Source organism: Psammomys obesus, unplaced genomic scaffold (genome assembly GCF_907164565.1).
Source record: "Psammomys obesus unplaced genomic scaffold, mPsaObe1.curated_primary_1811, whole genome shotgun sequence".
NCBI classification, from domain to species: Eukaryota; Metazoa; Chordata; class Mammalia; order Rodentia; family Muridae; genus Psammomys; species Psammomys obesus.
In genome coordinates this window covers 745,438-770,701 of record NW_026590552.1, presented here as the reverse complement: position 1 = coordinate 770,701, position 25,264 = coordinate 745,438, and the positions used below count along the sequence as shown (strand labels likewise).

The 25,264-nt window shown below is 36.5% G+C and overlaps 1 protein-coding gene across 1 annotated transcript in view; it reads right to left on the bottom strand.

The window, feature by feature from the left end:
* Positions 1 to 25,264, bottom strand: part of Dmd (dystrophin) — a 1,523,318-nt gene that overhangs the window by 1,041,610 nt on the left and 456,444 nt on the right. Inside the window, exon 17 of the mRNA XM_055607916.1 lies at positions 12,877 to 13,052. Within this exon, the coding sequence (XP_055463891.1) occupies positions 12,877 to 13,052 (176 nt within the window). The remainder of the gene's footprint in view (positions 1 to 12,876; positions 13,053 to 25,264) is intronic.

Sequence of the window (25,264 nt, the reverse complement as noted above, 5' to 3'; positions counted from 1 at the left end):
CCACAGAGGGCTGTCAAAGCAGATGCTGAGTCTGATGGCCAACTGATGGACAGAGTGAATGGAATTTTATTTAAGAAGTGGGAAATAGTAAGAGCTGGAGAGGACAGGAACTCCACAAGGAGAGCAACAGAACAAGATAATTTGAACACAAGGAACTTCCCAGAGACTCATACTCCAACCAAGTACTATCCGTGGAGATAACCTAGAACCCTGACAATGCAGCCACCTCTGATGAGAACTGATAGACTAAGATCAGAAAGAAGGAGAAGAGGACCTCCCCTATCAGTGGACTTGGGGAGGGGCATGCATGCAGAAAGGGGAGGAAGGGTGGGATCGGGAGGGGAGGAGGGAGGGGCTTATGGGGGGATACAAAATGAATAAAATGTAATTAATAATAAAAAAGAAGAAAAATGGTATGGTAATGGCATAGAAACAGACTGGTGGATCAATGGAATTAAATCAAAGTCCTAGAAATAAACTCACACAATTAAGGACAATTGAGCCAAATACATACAATGGAAAAAAAAAAAAGACAGCATCTTCAACAAATGGTGCTGGTCTAACTGGATGTCTGTCTACATGTAGAAAAATGCAAATAGACCCATATTTATCACCCTGCACAAAACTAAAGTTCAAGAGGATCAAAGACATCAACATAAAACCAGACACACTAAACTTTTTAGAAGAAAAAGTAGGGAAGGACCTTGACATCATTGGCAAAGGAGGCAACTTCCAGAAGAGAACACCAACAGCACAGGCTTTTAAATAAATGGGACCAAATGAAAATTCTTTTGTAAAGTAAAGGACACTGTCATCAAAATGAAATGACAACCTACAGACTTGGAAAGGATTTTCACCAACTACATGTGTGACAGTGCGATAATATCCAGAATATATAAAGAACCCAAGATGTTAAACAATAAATCAAGTAATCCAATTAAAAAATATTGTACAGAGCTAAACAGCGAATTCTCAACAAAGGAATATCAAATGGCAGAGAAACACTTAAAGAAATGCTCAATGTCCTTAGTCCTCAGGGAAATGCAAATCAAAATAACCCTGAGATTTCACCTTACATCCATCAGAATTGCTGAGATCAAAAACTCAAGTGACAACACATGCTGGAGGGGATGTGGAGAAAGGTGAACCCTCCTCCACTGCTGGTTGGAATGTCAACTTGTACAGCTATTTTGGAAATCAACCTGGCACTTTCTCAAAAAATTAGGAATTGTGCTACCAAAAGATCCACCTATATAGCTCCTGGGCATAAACTTAAAAGATGCCCCATCATTCAAAAAGAAAATTTGCTCAACCATGTTTGCAACAGCTAGCTCTATTAGTAATAACCAGAATCTGGAAACAACATAGATCTCTCTCATAATGAAATACACTCAGCAATTAAAAACAAGTAAATCATGAAAAATTCAGCCAAACGGATGGAACTAGAAAAGATCATCCTTCATGGGGTAACCCAGAAACAGAAAGACACAAATTATATATACTCACTTATAAATTGATATTAGATATATTATGCCAAATAAGCATACTAAAATCTGTACTCCTAAAGAAGCTAAACAACAAGGAGTACCCTAGGGAAAATGATTAATCCCCATTCAGAAGGGCAAAGGGGATAGAAAACGGGAAACAGCTCAAGAGCTTACCACAGAGGGCCTCTGAAAGTCCTACCCAGCATTGCATAGAAGCTGTTCCTGAGACTCACAGCTAATGTTTGGGCAGATTGAAGGGCATCTTGGCACAGAGGTCTTTGCAGATACTGATACTCTGACCAAAGATCATGCATGGAGAGGACCTAGAACCTGTGCTGAGATGAGGCCCATGGGCACCTCAGTCTCTAATTGGTTCCCTAGAATGGGGTGCAGATGTTGCCTCTGACATGAACTAGGTGGCCGGCTATTTGATCTCCTCCTCTTGTGGATGCAGCCTTGCCAATCCATAGAGGAAGACAATGCTTCCAGTCCATGAGACCTGATGGGCTAGGGTCTCATAGAAGGAAAGGAGGAACTCCCCATCAATGGACTATGGGAAGGGCATAAGTGAGGAAGAGGGAGGTAGGGTTGGATTTGAAGGAGACAAAGGATAAGGCTACAGCTGGGATACAAAGTAAGTAAAATGTAAAAAATAAAAAAATAAATTAAAAAACATATTAGGAAACAAGTTATTTTATGTCCTAATGTAAAGGTTGGTAAGGAAAATATCCATAAATGGATCCTAATGCCAATATAGGACTTACTATTAAAATATGTAACTTGATAGCATTTCTAATAGTCACCACCTTAATCAAGTGATTATATAATTTTGTTGTATGCACATTTGAAAATATTATAATATAAAGTATTCAGTATCCTATGAAAAGTACTTTGCAAAGCAAGCAAAGAAATGAAATTGAAGTTGTGTCCTTTTAAGTCTTGTTTACCCCCAACTGGCAGTTTACAGGAAAGTCAGAAAATATGGTGAAAATTAAACAGCACCCTGAGGTGGGCAAACAGACAAATCCATAATATTTGAAGTTACTGACATGTAATTTTTTCATATTTATTATTTCTATTACTATTATTTACATTTTAACTATGTATCCCAGTTATAACTCCTTCCCTCATCTCTTCCCATTTTTATCCTTTGTCCCTTTTACTCTCCTATCCCTCTCCCCTACTGCGCTGATAGGGGCAGTACTCCTTCACCACTGTCTGACCCTAATCTATCAGGTTCCATTAGGACTGCCTGTATCCTCTTCCTCTGTGGGCTGGCTAGTTCACCTCACCAGGGAGAAGTGATCAAGGAGCAGGCAACCACGTTCATGTCAGAGACAGTCTCTTCTACTCTTACTAGAGAATCCACATGGAGATTGAGCTGTCTACAGAGACAAACAAGGCTTACACAAGCGGGGCCCATGGGTTGGGGGAAATACAGAGACTTATGCATCAACCAAAGATCATATATAGATGTAGCCCATATATATGTAATTTTTTAATTTTAATTTTTTATTTAGTTCATTCACTTTGTATCCCAGCTGTAGCCCCCTCCCTACTACTCTCCCAATCTCACCATCACTCCCTCCTCTCCACCCATGCTCCTCCCTAAGTCCACTGATAGGGGAGGTCTTCCTCTACTTCTTTCTGATCCTAGTCTACCAGGTCTCATCAGGAGTGGCTGCATTGTCTTCCTCTGTGGCCTGGTAAGGCTGCTCCCTCCTTAGGAGGAGGTGATCAAAGAGCAGGCCAATCATTTCATATCAGAGACAATCCCTGTTCACATTACTATAGAACCCATTTGGACACTGAACTGTCATGGGCTACATCTTTGCAAGGGTGCTAGGTTATCTCCATCAATGGTCCCTGGTTGGAATATAGATATCAGAAAAGATCCCTGTGCCAAATATCAGTGTAGAGAAAATGAGGTTAAAGGTTCTTTCAACTAAAATGAAGTAAAACAATAAAATAATGAAACACAATGCAATGCATATTCAAAATGGTATATTGACTTAAAAATACAGCACCTTTTAAACCTAATATAGTCATTCCAATATTTGACTGTATGTTAAATAACACAATATTATTTTAAACTTTCTTAGAAGTTATAAACACACATGGTTTTCAGTGACATGCCTATATTGAAAGTTAATACATGTTTAATTATAATGGTATTAAACTTCCTTGAACACAAAGAAAATTTGTATTATATCTTGAATTAGATAAAACATAGCAGCAGAGTGGAATAGGGATATCAAGAACATGTGTGTATGGCAAAACATGTATTGATACTGAGAATTTAAGAAGAATGCAAGAGGTGGGTGGATCACTGAGTTCAAGGCCACCATGGACTACAGAGCAAAGCCCAGGATAGCTAAGGCTACAAAGAGAAACTCTTTCATGAAAATAAAAGAGAATAACAAAGGGAATTTGGATATCTGTTGTTATTTTTCAACTTTCTATTTGCAATTTTTTAAGTAAAAAACATTGGTAAATACCAGTGAAATGGTGCAACAGTTAAAGTCTTATATTTTATAAGCCTGATAACCAGAGTGTGACTCCTGGGGAGAATGTGTCACAAAATGGTTCTCTGAAGTTCATATACTACTGTAGGCACATGCACACACATCATACACATACACACAATAAAATAGAAAGGACAGAAGGAAGGAAGGAAAGAAGGAAGGAAGGAAGGAAGGAAGGAAGGAAGGAAGGAAGGAAGGAAGGAAGGAAGGAAGGAAGGAAGGAAGGAAGAAAGGGTGAGAGGGAGGAAGGAAGGAAGGAAGGAAGGAAGGAAGGAAGGAAGGAAGGAAGGAAGGAGAGAAGGAAGGAAGGAAGGATGGAAAGAAATGGAATTAGAAAAATAAAAATTTCTCAGTTTAAAGTTAAGAATTTCATTTCTGTTTCCTGTTACTTTCCTTATCTCTGTCTTGTATCAGATGACATTATACTATATGAAATATTCTTCATGACATTGTCAGCAATCTACTGCCTGAAGTTTGGTTTCTCACATTCACTTGTGACATATATTTGCGGGAATTTTCGGAAGAAAAGGACTTTATGAGCATATACCTATATGTCAAAATGACAGCATTGGAGTAAATTGTGATCCTGAGCAAAGAGAGAGCAGACTAACAATCTAAAATTTATTTATTTATTCCATGGGTTCCCTTGGCTATTTGGTTAAACTCACGATTTATAACATTAAGTCAATATTAACAAATATGCAGGGAAACAAAATACATTTAACAGTTGTGAAAGTATTACAAGGATTACATTGTGATATAATACATATTCTTATTATAAATAGATTCTCTTATATAGGTATAATAAATACTGAATTTTTGAAGTAAATAAAGTAGGTAATTTCTATTGTTCTTGAACATGAAAGATAGACTACAGTTTATAATGATATACCATTAGATATTTTATGAACTGGAAAACAGAAACATATAGTTTGTAAAGAATGTAATGTTTACAAATTACCCTTTGTTTAATATATATTGTGAATATTTATTGATGTATCTCAATGTACACTTTAATATGTATAATTCCTACACATAAACCTGAAATTTTACAATGTTTAAGGAGCTAGAAATATTAATTACTGAAATTTGTAGGTACACACTATATACAATTACTAAATTATCATACTTTAATACATAACATTTAAGAGTTAGATTATTGGAAATTAAAGACAAAGAAAATCATGAGAAATATCTTGAGATATATAAAGTCAATTTCATGACACATGAAACTAACATGTGTCATGACACATGACACATGAAAATATGAATTCTCACTCATAATATTACTGTTCATTTTATTTTTGTTTGTTTTGATTTTTATTTTTTACCAAAATTCAGAATATGATCAACTCCATTTTTGGGTCAGTGAAAGCAAAGAGGTATTTTTTTTTTCTCTATTAAAGACTCTACCTATCAGTGTATCAAAGCAGATGCTGAGACTCATAACCAAACCTTAGACAGAGTGCAGGGAATCATATGAAAAAGGGGAATGTTAGTATGTCCTGGAGAGGACAGGATCTGCACAAAGACCAAATATATCTGGGCACAGTGATCTTTTATGAGCCTGTTTCTCCAACCAAGGACCACGCATGGATATAACCTATAACCCTGCTCAGATGTAGACAATGATAGCTCAGTATCCAAGTGGGTACCCTAGTAGGGGGAACAGGGACTATTTCTGACATGAACTCAATGACTGGCTTCTTTACCTCCCTCTGCCCCCAAGGGAGGAACAGTCTTGCTGGCCACAGAGGAAGACATGGCAGCCAGTCCTAAAGATGCCTGATAGGCTCTGTTCAGATGGAAGGGGAGGAGGACTTCGCCTATCAGTGGATTTGGAAAGGGGCAGGGAGGAGATGAGGGAGGAAGTGTGGGAATGGGACAGAATTAGGGAGGGGGCTACAGCTGAGTTACCAAAGTAAGTAACTTGTGATTAATATAAAAAATAAAAATTATTTAAAAAAAATATTAATTAATGCACGGATGTAGGCTATGGCAGCTCAGTCTCCAAATGAGTTCCATGGAAAGGGGAACAGGGGCTGTCTCCTACATAAACTCATTGGATGCACCCTTGATTACATCACTGAGGGGAGTGCAGCCTTACCAGGCCACTGAGGAAGACAATGCTGCCAGTCATGATGAGACCTGATAAGCTAATGTCAGATAGAAGGGGAGGAAGACTTATCCTATCAGAGGACTGAGGGTGGGTATGGGAGTAGAAGAGGGAGGGACGGTAAGGTTGGGATTGGATGAGGGAGGGGGCTACAGCTGAGATACAAAATGAGTAAAATTGTAAAAAAAAATAAGATTCTGCATGCAGGGGTGGTTCAATACATGGAAATTCATCAATGTAATAATCATATAAACAAACTGAAGGAGAAAACCACATTATAATCTCCTTAGATGCCAAAAAAGCATATGACAAAAAATCCAACACCCATTCATGTTTAAAGTCTTGGAAAGATCAGGGATACAAGGAACCTACCTAAACTAAGTAAAAACAATATGCAGCAAACCTATAGCCAACATCAAACTAATCAGAGAGGAACTTAAATTCCCAATGAAAGCAGGGACAAGGCAAGGCTGCCAATTCTCTACATATCTCTTCAACATAATACTTGAGGTCTTAGCAAGAGCAATAAGGCAACTAAATGAGACCAAGGGGATACAAATCAGAAAAGAAGAAATTAAAGTATCAATATTTACAGATGATAGGTTGTATACATAAGAGACTCCAAAAATTCAACCAGAAAAGGCCTTTAGCTGATAAACACCTTCAGCAAAACGGCTATATAAAAAATTAACTCAAAAACATCAGTAGCGCTCCTGTTTATGAAAGACAAATGGGCAGAGAAAGAAATTAGGGAAACTACATCCTTCACAATATCAACTAATAACATAAAATATCTTGGTATGACTCTAAGCAAGCAGATGAAAGACCTGTTTGAAAAAAAAATCAAGTCTCTGAAGAAAGAAATTGAAGAAGATATCAGATGATGGAAAGATCTCCCATGCTCATGGATCAATAGGATTAACATTGTGAAAATGGCCATTCTGCCAAAAGAAATACAGATTCAATGCAATTCCCATAAAAATACCAATACACTTCTTTACAGAACTTGAATGAACAATTCTCAATTTCATATGTAGAGACTATTTTTTTCTGAAACAATCCTGTACAACAACTGATCTTCTGGAGTTATCAACATGCCGGATCTCAAGCTGTACTATAGAGCAATAATACCGCTTACTCATGGAACTTGCATAGAAGCAGAATGGTGGATAAATGGAATTGAATAGAAGACCCAGAAATAAACCCACACACCTATGGTTACTTCAGTTTTGACAAAGAAGCCAAAATCCTAAAATGGGAAAAAGACAGCATTTTCAACAAATGATGTTGGTCTAACTGGATGCCTAAATGTAGAAGAATACAAGTGGATCTGTATTTATCACTCTGCACAAAACTAAAGTCCAAGTGGATCAAAGACCTCAAAATAAAACCAGATACAGTAAATCTGATAGAAGAAAAAGGAGGGAAGAGATTTCACCTCATCAGCGCAGGAGACAACTTTCTGAACAGAACACCAAAAGCACAGGCTCTAAGATCTACAATTAAAAAATTGGACCCAGATGTCCATCAGTGGAGGAATGGGTACAGAAATTGTGGTATTTTTACACAATGGAATATTACTCAGCAATCAAAAAAGAGGAAATCATGAAATTTGCAGGCAAATGGTGGGATCTAGAAAAGATCATTCTGAGTGAAGTATCCCAGAAAGAGAAAGACAAACATGGAATATACTCGCTTATATAGACCTAAAAGATATGATAAACATAATGAAATCTATACACCTAAAGAAGATAATCAAGAAAGCAGACACGGGGTATGATAATCAATCCTCATTTAGAAAGACAAATGGGATATGCATTGAACGTATGACAGGAGTCTACCGCAGAAGGCATCTGAAAGACTCTACCTAGCAGTGTTTCATAGTAGATACTAAGACTCATAACCAAACCCTTGGCAGAGTGCAGGGAATCATATGAAAGAAGGGGAGTTTGATGTGGAAAAGATAGGAGCTCCACAAGGACCAAACATATCTAGGCACAGGGTCTTTTCTGGAATGGACACTCAACCAAAGACCATGAGAGGATAAAACCTAGAACCTCTGCTCGGATGTGACCCGTGATAGCTCAGTAATCAATTGGTTTCCCATAGTATGGGGAACAAGGACTATTTCTAACAGGAACTCAATGACTGGCTCTTTGACCTCCCCATCTCCCAAGGGAGGAGCAGTCCTGTTAGGCCACAGAGGAGGACTTTGCAGCTAGTCCTGAAAATACCGGACAAAATGGAGTCATATGAAAGGGGAGGATATCCTCCTCTATCAGTGGACTTGGAAAGGGGCAGGGAGGAGATGAGGGAGGGAGGGTGGGACTGGGGAGGAAATGAGGAATACAGAATTAACAAAATGTAACTAATGAGAAAAATAAAATTAAAAAAAAAAAGAAATTGGACCTCGTAAAACTGAAAAGCTTCTGTAAAGCAAAGGTACTGTCATCAGAACTAAATTACAGCCTACAGAGTGGGAAAGGATCTTCACCAAGACTATATCTAAAATAGGGCTGATATCCTGAATGTATAAAGAACTCAAGAAGTAAAAAATCAACAAATCAATTAATGCAATTAAAAAATTGGACGCAGGGCTAAATAGAGATTTTTCCACAAAGGGCCATGGAATAACAGAAAAACACTTAAAGAAATGCTCAATGTCCTTAGTCATCAGGGAAATGCAAATTAAAAAAGCCTCTGATATTTCACCTTACAACCATCAGAATGGCTAAAATCAAAACTGAAAGAGATAATGCATGCTAGAGAGGATGTGGAAGAAAGGGGACCCTTCTCCATTGCTGGTGGGAATGTAAACTTGTACAACCACATTGGAAATCAACGTGTTTCTTTCTCAGAAAATTAGGAATAGTGTTACCTCAAGATCCAGCTATACTACTCCTAGGCATACATCCAAAATATGCTCAAGTACTCAACAAGGACATTTGCTCAACCATGTTTGTAGCACCACTATTCATAATAGCTATAATTTGGAAACAACTCAAATGTTCCTCAATGGAGGAATGCATTCAGAAATTCTGGTACATTTACACAATGGAATGCTACTCAGCAATTAAAAACAAGGGAATCATGAAATTTGAAGGCAAATGGCAAAATCTAGAAAAGATCATCCTAAGTGAGGTATCTCCAAAGTGGAAAGACACACATGGTATATACTCACTTATAAGAGAATATTAGACATATAATATAGTATAAACATATTAAAATCTGTACACCTAAAAAGCCAAGCAATAAGGAAGACCCTGGGAAAGCTTATCCATCCTTATTCAGTAAGCCAAACAGGACGGACATAAACAGAGGTAGAAAACAGGTAATAGGATAGGAGCCTATCACAGAGGGACTCTGAAAGACTCCACTTATTAGGGTATCAAAGCAGATGTTGAGACTCATGGCCACACTTTGAGCAGAGTGCAGCGAATCTTATGAAAGATTGGGGAGATAAAAGACCTGGAGGGGACAGGAGCTTCACAAGAAGAGCAATAAAACAAAAAAAAAATATTTGCACTGGGTTCTTTTCTGAGACTGATACTCCAAACAGGAACCATGCAAGGAGATAACCTAGAAACCCTGCACAGATTTGGCCCATGGTAGCTCAGTGTCGAAGTGGTTTCCCAAGTAATGGGAGCAGGGGCTGTCTCTGACATGAACTCAGTGGCTGACTCTTTGATCACCTCCCTCTGAGGTAAGAATATCCTAACCGGGCTACAGAGGAAGATAATGCATCCGGTCTTGATGAGACCTGTTAGGCTAGTATTAGATGGAAAGAGAGGAGGATTGCCCCTTTCAGTGGACAAGGGATGAGCAGAAGGAGGAAGCGAGAGAGGGGCTTCAACTGGGATATAAAGTGAATAAATTGTAATTAAAAAAAATTTTAAAAAAAGAAGGCAGCTATGCTCACCACTATACCACCAAGGCACACTATTTGAGCACAGGGGTATTTCCTGAGACTGATATTCCAACCAAGGACTATGCATGGAGATAACCTAAGATTCCTGCACAGATGTAGCCCATGGCAGTTCAGTATTCAAGTGGGTTCCATTGTAATAGGAACAGGGACTGTCTCTGACATGAACTGATTGACCAGCTCTTTAATTACCTCCCTCTGAGCGGGAAGCAGCATTACCAGGCCACAGAAGAAGACAAAGCAGCCACTCCTGATGAGACCTAATTGACTAGAATCAGAAGGAAGGAAAAGAAGTCCCCTCCTATCAGTGGACTTGGGGAAGGGCATGCATGCAAAGGGTGGAGGAAGGGAGGGATTGGGACGGGAAGAGGGAGAGAACCACAGGGGGGATACAAAGTGAATAAAGTGTAATTAATAAAAAAAATAATTATCAAGAAAAAATAAAAAAGGAAAAAATAATATTGTATCATCCCTTGAATTTTATTCACAGAAAAACAACAAAAACATTCTTTATATACAGGCATGTTTTGGTTAACCTACAACCTCCTTTTAGAGAAAAAAACATTTTAGTTTGCATCATATTGTTTATAAAGATATTTTGGTGTCTACATCATAACTATCATCCATAAACCCATAGATAATTCCAGGCTCCTCTGATATATGACAGAAGAAAAAGGAATCATTCTGTGGGAAATTGCATTATAAATATATTTTATACAGTTTATACATTTAATAGGCACACACTACTCTGTAAACTTTTCAGTAAATCTTCCTCTTTTTTGAGTATGTTGTACACTCAAAGAAAATACTAGAATTTATTCCAGTAAGGCTAAACATAGTTTTTTTTTACATTTATGTTTCAAATTACTTACTTTTTATGCACCCTAAACTAAGGATTGCTCAGTATTTCTAATTTAAAGGCATTACAAATAAAAATTATTATTGTTTCATAGCATAGGCTTCTTTTTTTGTACCTTTACTATAAATGAAGTCTGTTTCCTCCATTTGTCTTGGACTAAAAATATGCTATTGATTAACAATAGTTTCATGTTTACAGTCCTTTTACATTACTTACGTTAATACATTCCTTTTGAAATATTACATTATTTGTACATTTGCTACTGCATATTTTTAAATCGCAGTGTGTGGACTGGCAGAACCTGTTATCCATATTTTGAAACATATTTACTTTTCACAAAACTCATGTGTAAAAAAATAACAGACCCTGCCACAAAGCTGATATGAGTGGAAAATACAGACAAAAACAATGATATTTAAAATGTTATTTGAAATAGACAACAGTAAAAGTTGAGATTTTAAAAATTTAAGGAAGCTGATCTTGACATTTTAAGTATAAAATATAGTATTTAATGTAGGTCAAAATCGTTAACAAGACAAAATTTTCTAACCAATTATAGTCAAATCCCTAGCTATATTTAAACTACAATTTGGGTAGTATGTTACAATTAGTCTGCACATAGTACTTTCTATACAATTACATGAATATAAAAATTCATTGCTTTTTGCTAAACATATATAGTGCCCCTATCTTTATTTATAAATTATAACTTCCATTTAAAAAGCCAAAACATGAAAGATTTTAATCACTCAGATAAAATAGTAATGTGCTTTGTTCAACAACTATATAGTCAAGTATTTGTAAAAACAAACAAAATTTATTAAAAAAACATTTCTAATCAATTTAATCACCATTATAAGGCACTCATGATATATATATATCATGTCATATCACTCATTTCTTACAATTTTATTTCATGCTACATTGAGCCCAGACCAGGAGTGACATTATATAGCTTTGAAACAGTTTGTGCATGAACATATTAGTCATTTAATTAATGGAATACTTTTATGATTAATACTAAGACTTAAATCTGAGGGAAAAAGGTAGAACTTCACTAGCAATTAATTTAACAAGAAATCTGGGGTCTTTATCTCAATATACTTAAAATATTTGAACCAATATTTAATGTAAAAAATGTTTATATGATGATATTACTTTTAACTTTAGTTAAGTTTTGTGTGTACAGATACATAGTTATGTCAACTAATATGTCTCTTTTGAACAAACATAAGAATTATCCATTTTTTTCTGAATAATGCAACATTAACAAAATAAGTAATAGAAAGTAGAAATGGATAATCGACATAATTCCAAACCCACTTTCTAATCCATTTCAAAAAAAGATGCTTATCAATGAAGTATTTTAGCCCTAAATATTAAAACCCACATGTTGTGCATATCCTGTGTAGGGTACAGTGACAGCCACAGAATTGAGTTTTTACTGTTTACAGTAATAGTCTTGGTAAATAAAGGCCAAGTCCTCCTTTATGCAGTAAGATCCACTAACATCCATAACAGGAAGCATAATTCTGAAACTCATGTACAAATATAATTGAAGTAAAGGTTAATAATGCAATCATGTTTTCACAGTAAAAATTTCATGCATTGCTACTAAAATCTTATCAACCACCCATATTTTCTACAAAAATATTCATTTATAGTTGTCTTTTCTGATTGATTTTTTAAGGGGGGATACTTGACATTCAGCCACATTTAAGCAATCCTGTGTGGATTTTAACAAACATAGAGGTTTAAATTATATAAAAAGCACTAAAGAGCAACAAGTATGTATTATAGTTATAATACCTAAGAAAAAGACAAGAAATGTCTTTATTGCTAGGGATTAAATTCATGCGCTTCTTGATATTAGTATGTTTCACCCATTCCTAATCTTTCAGGAAATGAAATGAAATCTTTTGTAAAGGGCAGTTTAGCTCTGCTAAACGTCTCTGTCACCCTACCTCTTTTTCCTTTCTGCCAGCTCTTTGCAGATCTCTTGCCACCGCAGACTCAAGCTTCCTAATTTTTCTTGTAGAATATTGGCATCTATTTTTGAAGACTGTTGAATTATTTCCGCCCCAGTTGCATTCAGTGTTCTGACAACAGTTTGTCGCTGCCCAATGCCATCCTGGAGTTCCTGTAAGCCACCAGAAAGACAAAACAAAAATGAAACCCAAAGTTCTTGAATCTGAGAAAAAAAAGTTTGTATTCTCCCATTTGTGATTACACTGAGACAGAAATAGATAATCTCATGGTGAAATTTTTTAATCAACCTGTCATGACCACATTCAATCAACACAAGACAGAAAAACAGCTTTTATGTTAGTAGAAAAAGTACTCTCTCAGTTCAGCTTGAGGGACTGTTTTCTAAGCTAGCTGGCCAGCTAGAAGGTTTTAACAAAGTTAAAGTCCAAGTGATTCAAAGACCTCAACATAAAACAAAACACACTAAATCTGTTAGAAGAAAAATTGGAGAAGAGCCTTTGCTTCATTGGCTCAGGAAACAACTTCCTGAACAGAACACCAACAGCACAGGCTCTAAGATCAACAATTAAGAAATGGGGACCTCTGCCCAAAGTTTGGTTAATAGTCTCAGCATCTCTTTTGATACACTGCTGGGTATAGTCTTTCAGAGGCCCTCTGTGGTAGGCTCCTGTCCTGTTTCCTGTTTTTCTCCTTTTTCCAATGTCCATTCTGCTTGTCTTTCTGAGTGAGGACTGATCATCTTACCCGTGGACCTCATGCTTGCTTAGCTTCTTTAGGTGTACAGATTTTAGTATGTTTATACTATATTATAGGTCTAGTATCTATTTAGAAGTCAGTATATACCTTGTGTGTCTTTCTGCTTTGGGGACACATCACTCAGGATGATCTCAGGGGTAGGCTCTTTGACCTAAACCCTCATCCCAAGGGTGGAGCAGCCTTGCCAGGCCACAGAGGAGGACAATGCAGCCAGTCTTGATGAGACCTGATAAGCTAGAGTCAGATGGAAAGCGAGGAGGATCTCCTGTATCAGTGGACTTGGAGAGGGGAATGGGAGGAGTTGAGGGAAGGAGGATGGGATTGGGACAGAATGAGGGAGGGGGCTACAGCTGGGAAACAAAGTGAATAAACTGCAATTAATATAAAAATGTAATTAAAACTAAAACAAATGGGACCTCATGAAACTGAAAATCTTCCACAAAGCAAAGGACACTGTCATCAGAACTCATTTAGTTCTACAAATTGGCCTTCTTGGAGCAGATGTGTCACTGGGTGTAGGCTTTGGGGTTTCAAAAGCTCAAGTCTGGCCCAGTGGCTCTCTCTCCTTGCTGCCTGTAGATCCTACAAAAACTCTTTCTCACCTACTTTTCCAGCACCATATCTACCTGAGTGCCACCATTCTCCCTAGCATAAGTATAATGGACTTCACCTCTGAAACTGTAAGCCAGCTCCAATTAAACACGTTTTTATAAAGAGAGAGAGAACAATTCTCAATTTCAAATGGAATAATAAAAAACTCAGAACTGCTAAAACAATTCTGTACAATAACAGATCTTCTGGAGGTATCTCAATACCTGATTTCAAGCTGTACTAGAGAGCAACAGTAATAAAAAATTGCATGATACTGGCAGAGAAACAGGCTGGAGGATCAATGAAATAGAATAGAAAATAAAGAAATAAACCCACACACCTACGTAAACTTAATTTTTGACAAGAAGCCAAAACATTACAATGGAAAAAAGTCAGCATTTTCAACAAATGGTGCTGGTCTAACTGGATGTCTAAATGTAGAAAAATGCAAACAGATCCATATTTGTCACCCCGCACAAAACTAAATTTTTAGTGAATCAAAAACCTCAACATAAAACCAGACACACTAAATTTGTGGTGAAGAGCCTGGAACTCATTGGCACAGGAGACAACTTCCTGAACAGAAAACCAACAGCACAGGCTCTAAGATCAACAATCAATAAGTGGGACCTCATGAAACTGAAAAGCTTCTGTAAAGCAAAGGACACTGTCCTCAGAACAAAGGACAGGCTACAGACTGGAAATGTATCCTCACCAACCCTATATCTGACAGAGGGCTTATATCCAGAATACATAAAGAATTTAAGAAGTTAAACCCCAACAAACCAATACAACATAAGAAGTTCAGATTCTTTCATATTAATATCTAAATGGCTCCCATATCATTTTGTTATTGGCAAGACCCTAACAGTACACAAGTTATTATTGTTCATAGATATGATTGTCATGAGTTAATATGCATTTATTCCTTTATATAATTGTGAAATACCAGGTTCATAATGGACATGTATACATATCTACCAAATCAATAAATTAAAATTTGTTTTGAAAACATTTCTTTGTAAGAATTTCATTCTTCATCAGTATCAAACTATTTTGTTATTACCAATTGTATAATTTTTATTATTTATATTTTTAATGCATGCGTACTTGTTTGCACATGTGTACCATGTAAATTTATACTACATAAATGAATATATACAACATAAATTAATGTGCCTGCTGATGCTAGAAGAGTGTATCAGATGCCCTTAGAACAAAACCAAGGTATGCTGCAAGAGCAGTAAGTGCTCTTAACCACTAAGCAATCACTCTAGCTCCTATTTCTAACCTTTTAAAAACAAGAATGTTGGTAGCATGTTTTGCAATTAAATAACCTCACAAATCAGTAAAAAATGTTAACAAAGTCTTCATTTGATGATTGGATTGCAGCTCAATAAAAATAAAAGCATGTCTTCTTCAACTTTTACAAGCTGTCTCCACCAAACTTCTGACTGTCCATGATATATGATCTGATAAACATATAATGTTTCCTCAGAACTACATTAGTTGCTCTGACAGTTACCTGTTACTTTTTACCAGCTGTTCAAATTACAGTTGTACTCAATAGTCACTTGGTAACAAGATACCAGTCTTAACAAACTGTTTGCCTTCTTATTAAAGTAAAATAATATAAATTAGATCAGCTGTTTTGTTTTACTAAGAATAGTGTATCTGGTGCGTAAGAAGTTTCAGTTAGTATCTCTTCACCTAATAAATAAATATAGGAATAAATAATAGGACACAAGAAGAGAAGGAATATAGAAAGACAAGAAGAGAGAAAGAGATTATTGGAAGCTAGTCCATTAAGAACCACCACTGTGGCATCACTGTAAAACAACAAAAAAATCCATGAAAATATAAATTTCTAACTTTTAGGCAGTATGCAATCTAGCTGAACTGATTAGACACAGATGGGAGTAACAATCTCTTATAAACAATATCACAGAGAAAGCAAGGTTTGTAATGGTGGATCAGATGAAAGATGAGCTCAATCCTTGAAAGCATACAAAAGGATTCTGAAAGAGTTTGGGAGTCGATAAATGGTTTTAGACACATGGAAGTTTAGGGACAGTAAGAGGATGTCAAAACACAAGGACCTTTGTGGGCAACCTTCATTATCATAATTATAGAGCTGAGTTTTATGTTCATGTTGTGAAGATGTGATTGTAAGTAGAGATGTAACAATGGGCATATATTGTGGATAGACAGAGCATTGTTAACTTCTATTACGGTGTTTGTAATTCATGAGAGGGCAATTTTAGACAACATATTTTCTAGTAGTGTGGGGTGGCAATCCTCTGTAATTTCAGGACCTGACATTTTGGAACTGGAGGTATACGGATCGGAACTGTTAAGGTTATACTTAACTACATAGCAATTTCAGGGCAGCATGATCTACATGAGACTTTGACTAAAAAATAAAAATAAAAAAGAAAGGAGGAAAAATGAGAGAGAGAGAGAGAGAGAGAGAGAGAGAGAGAGAGACCGTGAGAATACCTCTCCACTCTGAAAAAAAATCATTTTCTAGATCAAGGGGTACCAAGCGTTTTATGCTTCTGAGCTCTTCCTAGGCAAGGGTGGACTATTCTTGATAAGAGCAACAGAGCTAAACCCAGGTATCTGGGAGATAACTCATTAGAGATAAACTAGAAATTTGACAATGGGATGGAGGAAAAAGCTTGGAAGAAATATAAAATGTTAAATAAAATCAACAGGGTTTGTAAGCACCTAGAATCATGCAAGAACATGTAAGACTCCTGAAAACTTTACACAAGAGAGTAAGCATGGGGACAGTTAGAAGGGTATGGATAGAGTTTATGTTCAACACTACTATTAACTAATAGTTTAAAAATGCCCAGACCATACACAATAGAAATAAATATATTGCATAATATAGTACATTTTTATTATCAAAATGAAACTTGTTTATGAATAAATTATACTTTAAAATAATAAAAAATGAATTCCTGGGGAGCTTGATAAACTGCAGATTCGGACTCATTTGGTCTGTAGAGGGCAGGGGATCTCTATTTCTCATTGTGTCCAAGAAAATGGTACTACTATTAGCACAGAGACACTGCTTTACATAGTGAGGTTGCAGAGTATATGCGATGAATCTTCAGTATGTAAGGAAATTTTATTGTTGGTTGCCATGATAAAGCCACTTCAGGATTCTTTTGTATTTTTTCATTTTTATTTTTTTTAATTAATTACACATTATTTTCTTTGTATCCCCCCTGTGGTTCCCTCCTTCCTTCCCTCCCAATCCCTCCCAATCCCTCTCTTCCTCCCCCTTCTCCATGTATGCCCCTCCCAAAGTCCACTGGTAGGGGAGGTCTTCTTTTCCTTCCTTCTGATCCTAGTCTGTTAGGTCTCATCAGGAGTGGCTGCATTGTCTTCTTCTGTGGCCTTGTAAGGCTGCTTCCCCCTCAGGGGGAAGTGATCAAAGAGCAGGCCAATCAATTCATGTCAGAAACCATCCCTGTTCCCATTACTATGAAACCCACCAAAAGACTGAACTGTAATGGGCTACACCTATGCAGGGATTCTGGGTTATCTCCATGCATGCTACTTGGTTGGAGTATCAGTCTCAAGGAAGACCCCTGTGCTCAGATTTTTTGGTTCTGTTGCTCTTCTTGTGGGGCTTCTGTCCTCTCCAGATCTTACTATTTCCCACTTCTTTCATAAGATTCCCTGCAATCTTCCCAAAGTTTGGCCATAAGTCTCAGCATCTGCTTTGATAGTCTGCAGGGCAGAGCCTGTAGAAGAAAAAGTGGGGAAGAGCCTAGAACTCATTGGCACAGGAGACAACTTCTTGAACAGAACACCGATAGCACATGCTCTGAGAGCAACAATCAATAAATGGGACCTCATGAAAATGAAAAACTTCTGTAAAGCAAAGGACACTGTCTTCAGAACAAAACGACTACCTACAGATTGGGAAAGGATCTTCACCAACCCTATATCTAATAGAGGGCTAATATCCAGTATATATAAGGAACTAAAGAAGTTGAAAAACAACAAATTAAGTAATCCAATTAAAAAATGGGGAACCGAGCTAAACAAAGAATTCTTTGTAGAGGAATATCGAATGGCAGAGAAACACTTAAAGAAATGCCATTAGCCATCAGAGAAATGCAAATCAAAACGACCCTCAGAATTTACCTTACACCCATCAGAATGGCTAAGATAAAAAACTCAAGTGAGAGCACATGCCAGAGAGGTTGTGGAGAAAAAGGAACCCTCCTCCACTGCTGGTGAGAAATGTAAACTTGTACAACCACTCTGGAAATCAATCCGGCACTTTCTCAGACAATTAGGAATAGTGCTTCCTCAAGATCCAGCTATACCATTTCTAGGCATAGATTCTTTTGTATTTATGATCTCAGCTCTTTACCTCCCTGCTAATGTCTATGATGACTTAAAGCCCAACTGTTGAACCAACAAGAATTTTTATTATTTACATATTATAAATAAGAGATACAATTGTATAGATAAAGATAGAGTGATTCCTTAAATTTGCTAGTTCTAAATCTCATTTATACAATATCCTCAAAGTAGTCAGTTACATTTTTTTAATTTTCTAAATAAAGACCTCAATAAATATTGTATTGAATTAATATGAGAAGATTCTGTAGCCAGAAGGAACATTTTTAGTGTATGTTCTACTTACAATTTTCAGTGATAAAGCATAAGAGAGAAAAATAATGCATGAGGCAGGAAATAAAAACTGCATATGTTATGTCATTCTTAGCTTATGACAGAGAAAAAGATAGTATTTTATTCATAAAATTAATGTAAAGTCTCACTCCACTTCATTTGCATAGTAAAATACATTAATTTTAATCCTATAATGTATACATATTTTAAGTCCTGAATTATTCATTACCCATACCTTCTAAGCTTTGATATCATATTAATATACTGATGCCATAGGCATCCTCATCTACTTTTCCAACAGTTAACATCTAGTTTTAGTATTGGACAAAATGAAAATGATTAATAAATTTGTTGGATTATTCAATGTAGTTATAAAATCTTTTATGGTTTGATCCTAATATTGAAGCATCCATTCTTAATAAGAAGCACATATTAAACTCCCCCAGGAAGCTCTTACACAAAACCAAAACCAGTCCAAGCCTCCAGGATTAGAATCTCAGGGCCTGGGAATACTATAGGATGAAAGTATTTAAAGCTGGAATGCTATGAAACAAAGGTAAGGGCAATTAAAGATCGATGGAGGGAGTAGTGAAGAACCAAGTCCATGTTTGCCTGATAACAATTGCATCACTCTTTGTTCCCATTTCAACCAATAAGTAAACTGATATTATACAGAACGACAGTTATATGTCTAAGTCTTTTAAGTCTGGTTAAATTGAGGGAAAAAGAAAAGAAATACAAGGAAGGTAAGATGCCAATTGTTTAGAGATGAAAGAATATTAAATAAAGAAACCGTTATATTTTATGTGAAACAGTGAATAAATTTTAGAATAGTCTATTTATAAATTTTTCAAAGTTGAATGGAAAATACAGTGTGACAAATACAGAAATGCAATGAGCCAAACAACAACAACCAAACAAACAAAGAACAAAACAAAACCAAGACAAAAGAAGGTAAATCCCCATAGTGGTGAGAAACTGGACAATGAAATTTGGCATGAACCATGTATGAAATAAAAATAAATTTCAAACTGAGGAACAAAATAGACAAATAGGAAAACTAAACTGTTACTTGCGAGAAAAATACAAAGTCTGTTGGAAAAAAAAACAGATAAACAAACATTCAGTGAGTGGACACTTCATCCTGCATCTTGTTCTATGCTTTCAATCTTTGCAATCTTGACTATTTGGTACAGATTAAACATTGACTCAGTTTCCTAATTGATCAAGTGAATGTATGTAAGACAATGAACCATTAGCTGTCAAACAGGCAACTAAATTTTGTGGGGGCATTTCACAAACTCATGCTGCTTTGTCTCTTTTCTTTTGTGCTGCTTAAAATCATCCCCACAATGAATTTGATACTAAAGCAATCCATCGGGGTCAATTTCCCAAGGTATAGAGTAGGCCTTGGGGTAGCACACCTTAGCTGAGCTCATTTGTGGACCAGGTTTTTCCATCCTGCATGAACAGCTATAAGCACAGTGAGGAAGCTTTATGCACATTTGAGGAAAAGCCAAGATGAAAACAAGGAATGAGAGGTATAGGAGTTGAGACTCAATACAAGGGAGTCTCAGAAAGAGAAAAGAAGGAATCTGGATTACCTATTAATTTCAAGACCAAGTCCTCTTCCCCTATAAGCCTCAGCAGCCTCCTCTCCCACCCAGCCTCTCCTCAAAAGTTTAGCTCCAAGTCCCAGGGAAAAGGAATAGCTTTCATTTTGCCTTTTGGCGGGGGTGCTTTTATATCTTGACTGTGATATACATCTCAAGAGTAAAAGTATGCCATATATTCATGTTTTGGGAAAAAGATCTAAAAAGCTTTTGCTAGTAATTTTCAAATTAAATCAAACTGAAGAGAACCAGTGTTTGCAAATTAATATCAGATTAAAACAAAAACAAAACCAACACCCCCTTTAGCCTCTTCCTTTTCTTGGCCCCATTTTCTTTCTCTTTCATTAAACATTTATTATGCTTCACTAATAAAAACAGCCAAACCACATGTATACTTCTTAATGAATTTTCTTTTCAACAAAAATGAGGGTTAGGAGATAGTCTGTTAGATCTCATCTAGTAACCTCACTTTTCCTGGAGATACAAAGTAAGCATATTCATTGGTACAAGTTGACATTTGCTCTTGATAATGGTTGTCATTGAAAGAGAAGCTAATCTTTTTTTTTATTAATTACACTTTATTCATTTTGTATCCCCCCATAAGCCCCTCCCTCCTCCCCTGCCTATCCCACCCTCCCTCCCCTTTCTGCATGCATGCCACTCCCCAAGTCCACTGATAGGGGAGGTTCTCCTCTTCTTTCTGATCTTAGTCTATCAGTTCTCATCAAAAGTGGCTGCATTGTCCTCTACTGTGGCCTGGTAAGGCTGCTCCCCACTCAGGGGGAAGTGATCAAAGAGCAGACCAATCAGATTATGTCAGAGGCAGTCCCTCTTCCCATTACTATGTAACCCACTTGGAGGGGATGGGAACTCCACAAGCAGAGCAACAGAACAAGATAATTTGAACACAGGGAACTTCCCAGAGACTCATACTCCAACCAAGGACTATTCGTGGAGATGACCTGGAACCCCTGCACAGGTGTAGCCCATGGCAGTTCAATGTCCAAGTGAGAAGCTAATCTTAACAAGAGAATTAGACAGTTATCTTCCCAAAGCAAACATTTTTCCAATAAACTAAAAAAAAGTAGAAATTTATTGTGATGGGACATTTACTAATATTGAATGTCATATTGTAATAAAATTTTATTTGCATGTACTTATCTTATTGATAATAATAATATCCATTACTATTATTATTATTATCTGTTAACAGATATCAAGAGAATTTATCATGAAGTGCTTTAAGTACTACATGTAGGAAGTAGTGTGTGTATACATTTATTTTCTCTTTAGTTTTAAACACAAATTCAATTAAAAAATATTACTCAAAGAGATAACACACTTACCCCAAATATCCTCCCCATGCCCATCCACCCGAAACAACACAACACATCACAATCAGTGTGCACACACGCACACACACACATACACACACACATACACACACACACACACATTCATGCATATAGTGTTCTGAAACAGGGGGCTTAATATTAAATCTGAAATCATATATGTTTTAAAGTGCATTTACTTATTTGATTGTCTACATTTGTTTCTGTGTGGTGTGTTAGTATTCTTTCTCCAAAGTCAATTGAACATTTAAAGGAAATTGTTGTTATAAAGTATACAAGTTTATAAATATGGTTTTCTTTGTTAAAAATCAATGCTATCACTTTTTAGTTTCACCCAAAATTTGCTCAAGTACACAACAAGGACATTTGTTCAACCATGTTCATAGCAGCTTTATTTGTAATAGCCAGAACTTGGAAACAACCCAGATGTCCATCAACAGAGGAATGGATACAGAAACTGTGGTATTTTTACACAATGGAATACTACTCAGCAATCAAAAAGGAAGAAATCATGAAATTTGCAGGCAAGTGGTGGGATCTAGAAAAGATCATTCTGAGTGAAGTATCCCAGAAGGAGAAAGACAAACTTGGTATATACTCGCTTATATAGACCTACAAGACATGATAAACATAATGAAATCTACACACCTAAAGAAGATAATCAAGAAAGTGGACACAGGCGAAGGTGATTAATCCTCATTTAGAAAGACAAATGGGATGTGCATTGAACTTATGACAGGAGTCTATCACAAAAGGCATCTGAAAGACTCTACCTAGCAGTGTTTCAAAGCAGACACTAAGACTCATAACCAAACCCTCGGCAGAGTGCAGGGAATCATATGAAAGAAGGGAAGTTAGTATGATATGGAAAGGATAGGAGCTCCACAAGGACCAAATATATCTGGGCACAGGGTCTTTTCTGAGACTGACACTCAACCAAGGACCATCTATGGATATAACCTAGAACTTCTGCTCGGAAGTGGCCTGTGGTAGCTCAGTAACCAAGTAGTTTTCCAAAGTAAGGGGAACACGGACTATTTCTAATAGGAGCTCAAGGGCAGGCTGTTTGACCCCCACCCCAGGGGAGGAGCAGTCTGTTAGGCCACAGAGGAGGACTTTGCAGCCAGCCCTGAAGATACCTGATAAAACAGGGTCAGATGAAAGGGGAGGAGGAGAGGAGACCAGGGAGGGAGTGTGGGGTTGGGGAGGGAATGAGGGAGCGGGATACAGCTGGGACACAGAGTTAACAAAATGTAACTAAAAAGAAAAATAAAAAAAAAAAAAAACAAATTTATTCAGTCTTTCTCAGGTTCTAAATAACTCATAAGAACTTCAGGGAAAATGTCTGAGAGCACTTAAAAGATTTTTTTTTCTGTGTTCACTCTGATTTTTAAAGAAAACAAATTGGCCTTTCTCTGTTAAAAGCAGTTCTTATCTGACAGACAGGCTTACTCCTTTGTTAAGTGATCTTGGTTATAAAGCATACAATTCGGGCATACAATTCTTTCTACATAATTGTTAGCTTGGTTTTCAGTCCGGGTTAGATATTTCATCTTGAGACATTTTTGTATCTAACAAATAAAACGCTGGCTTTTATGACAGGATATTTCAAAGGAGAAATAAGTAATTTAAAAATTCTTTAATTATTTATAGAGGTATTTTCAATTTGTAGCACACAGTATTTATTTTAAAATAATTGGAAAATAGAATCAGAATATAATTGTGTTTCCAGACATGGAAACACAATCATTTAAAATAAAGACAATATGTGAATAGAATAGAATATAAATGAGAAATGATTTATTAAATATATATACTTCATTGGTATTGTTTAATTTACAGAAACTTTCAAATAAAAATAAAAATACATGTGCTTATTCCATTGTGGTCTCTCTCTCTCTCTCTCTCTCTCTCTCTCTCTCTGTGTGTGTGTGTGTGTGTGTGTGTATCTTTTTCTACCATGTGGATTCTGGGTGTGGTACTCAGGTAAGAAGTTTACTCAGCAAGCACTGTAAACTTCTGAGCCATCTTTTTGCCCCTAATTAACTTGTTTATGAAAGCCAGAGTTTTATATTGGTATCATCAAGACTATAAATTATTTTTACTTTATAGTTTACTGTACAATGAGCACTTCCTAGTCTCAGACATTTTACTAAGTGCTGGTCATCCTTGGATTCAGGGAGAAAATCTGGATCCAAATGGGAAAAAATACGTAGAAACCATCTTGGAAGTTAAGTGAATGTGATACCGCTTGGATTGGGGTGACTGTGGTTAAAATGAAAATAAGTGGACGAAGATAAAAACTATTTGAGATGGAAGAAGAGCATACTTACTTTGTACTAACTACAGGAACGAAGTAAAATATGTTAGAAAAATATGTAAGCTGAGACTCATAGGAAATCATATACATGAAAGCAATATCGAACAGACTCATCTAGTTGAATTTGTTTATCTATGTATCTGCATATATTTGTAATAATAACTAGTAAAGTAAGAGAGGCCATAATTTGAAAGACTGTGGGAACATAAGATGTGTGTGGGAAAGAGTAAAGGGAGGTAGAAAATGATGCAATTAAAATTAAAATACATATTTTTTAAATGTAGCCACATTAATCTCAATTTCAGTGAAATAATGCTGCAATTATGCTTTCTTACTACTGATTTTTATTGACATTTGATGGAATAGACATTGATTAACATCATGGATGGAAATAATGAATAACTTTGAGAGGCACTATGAGAATTCACAATACTGATTTTGAGAGGTTGCATTTGGAGACAATAACTGAGTAGCTCTAGATAGCTCCAGACTTGAAGTATTTCCTAAACGAAGCCACCTGAAATCAGGTATTCCTGGCATACATAACCACATCCAGCCCTATTTCACTCAAAATTGCAAATATTGTTTTCATAATGCAGATAATTTTTCCTACCACAAATTTCACCCATAAACTAGTAATGATCAGTGCCGAAGGTGATTTCCAAATAAAAAGCTGGGGTGTAGTTTAGTGGTAGAAAAATTAGTTATCATGTGAAAATCTGTGAATTTGATCACTAGTGTGAAGGAATACTAGTGAAGATGGAGGGAGGAAGGGGGGATAAAAGAAGAGAGGAGGAAAAAAGAAGAAGAGAAAGGAAGGAAAAGAGGGGCCTTGAGGGGAGAGAATGAAGATGAGGGGAAAGGAGAGGACAGGGAGGGAATTGGAGGAAGTAGAGGGGAGACCAGAGCAAAGAGAAGAGAAGGGAAGGGAAGGGAAGGGAAGGGAAGGGAAGGGAAGGGAAGGGAAGGGAAGGGAAGGGAAGAGAAGAGAAGAGAAGAGAAGAGAAGAGAAGAGAAGAGAAGAGAAGAGAAGAGAAGAGAAGAGAAGAGAAGAGAAGAGAAGAGAAGA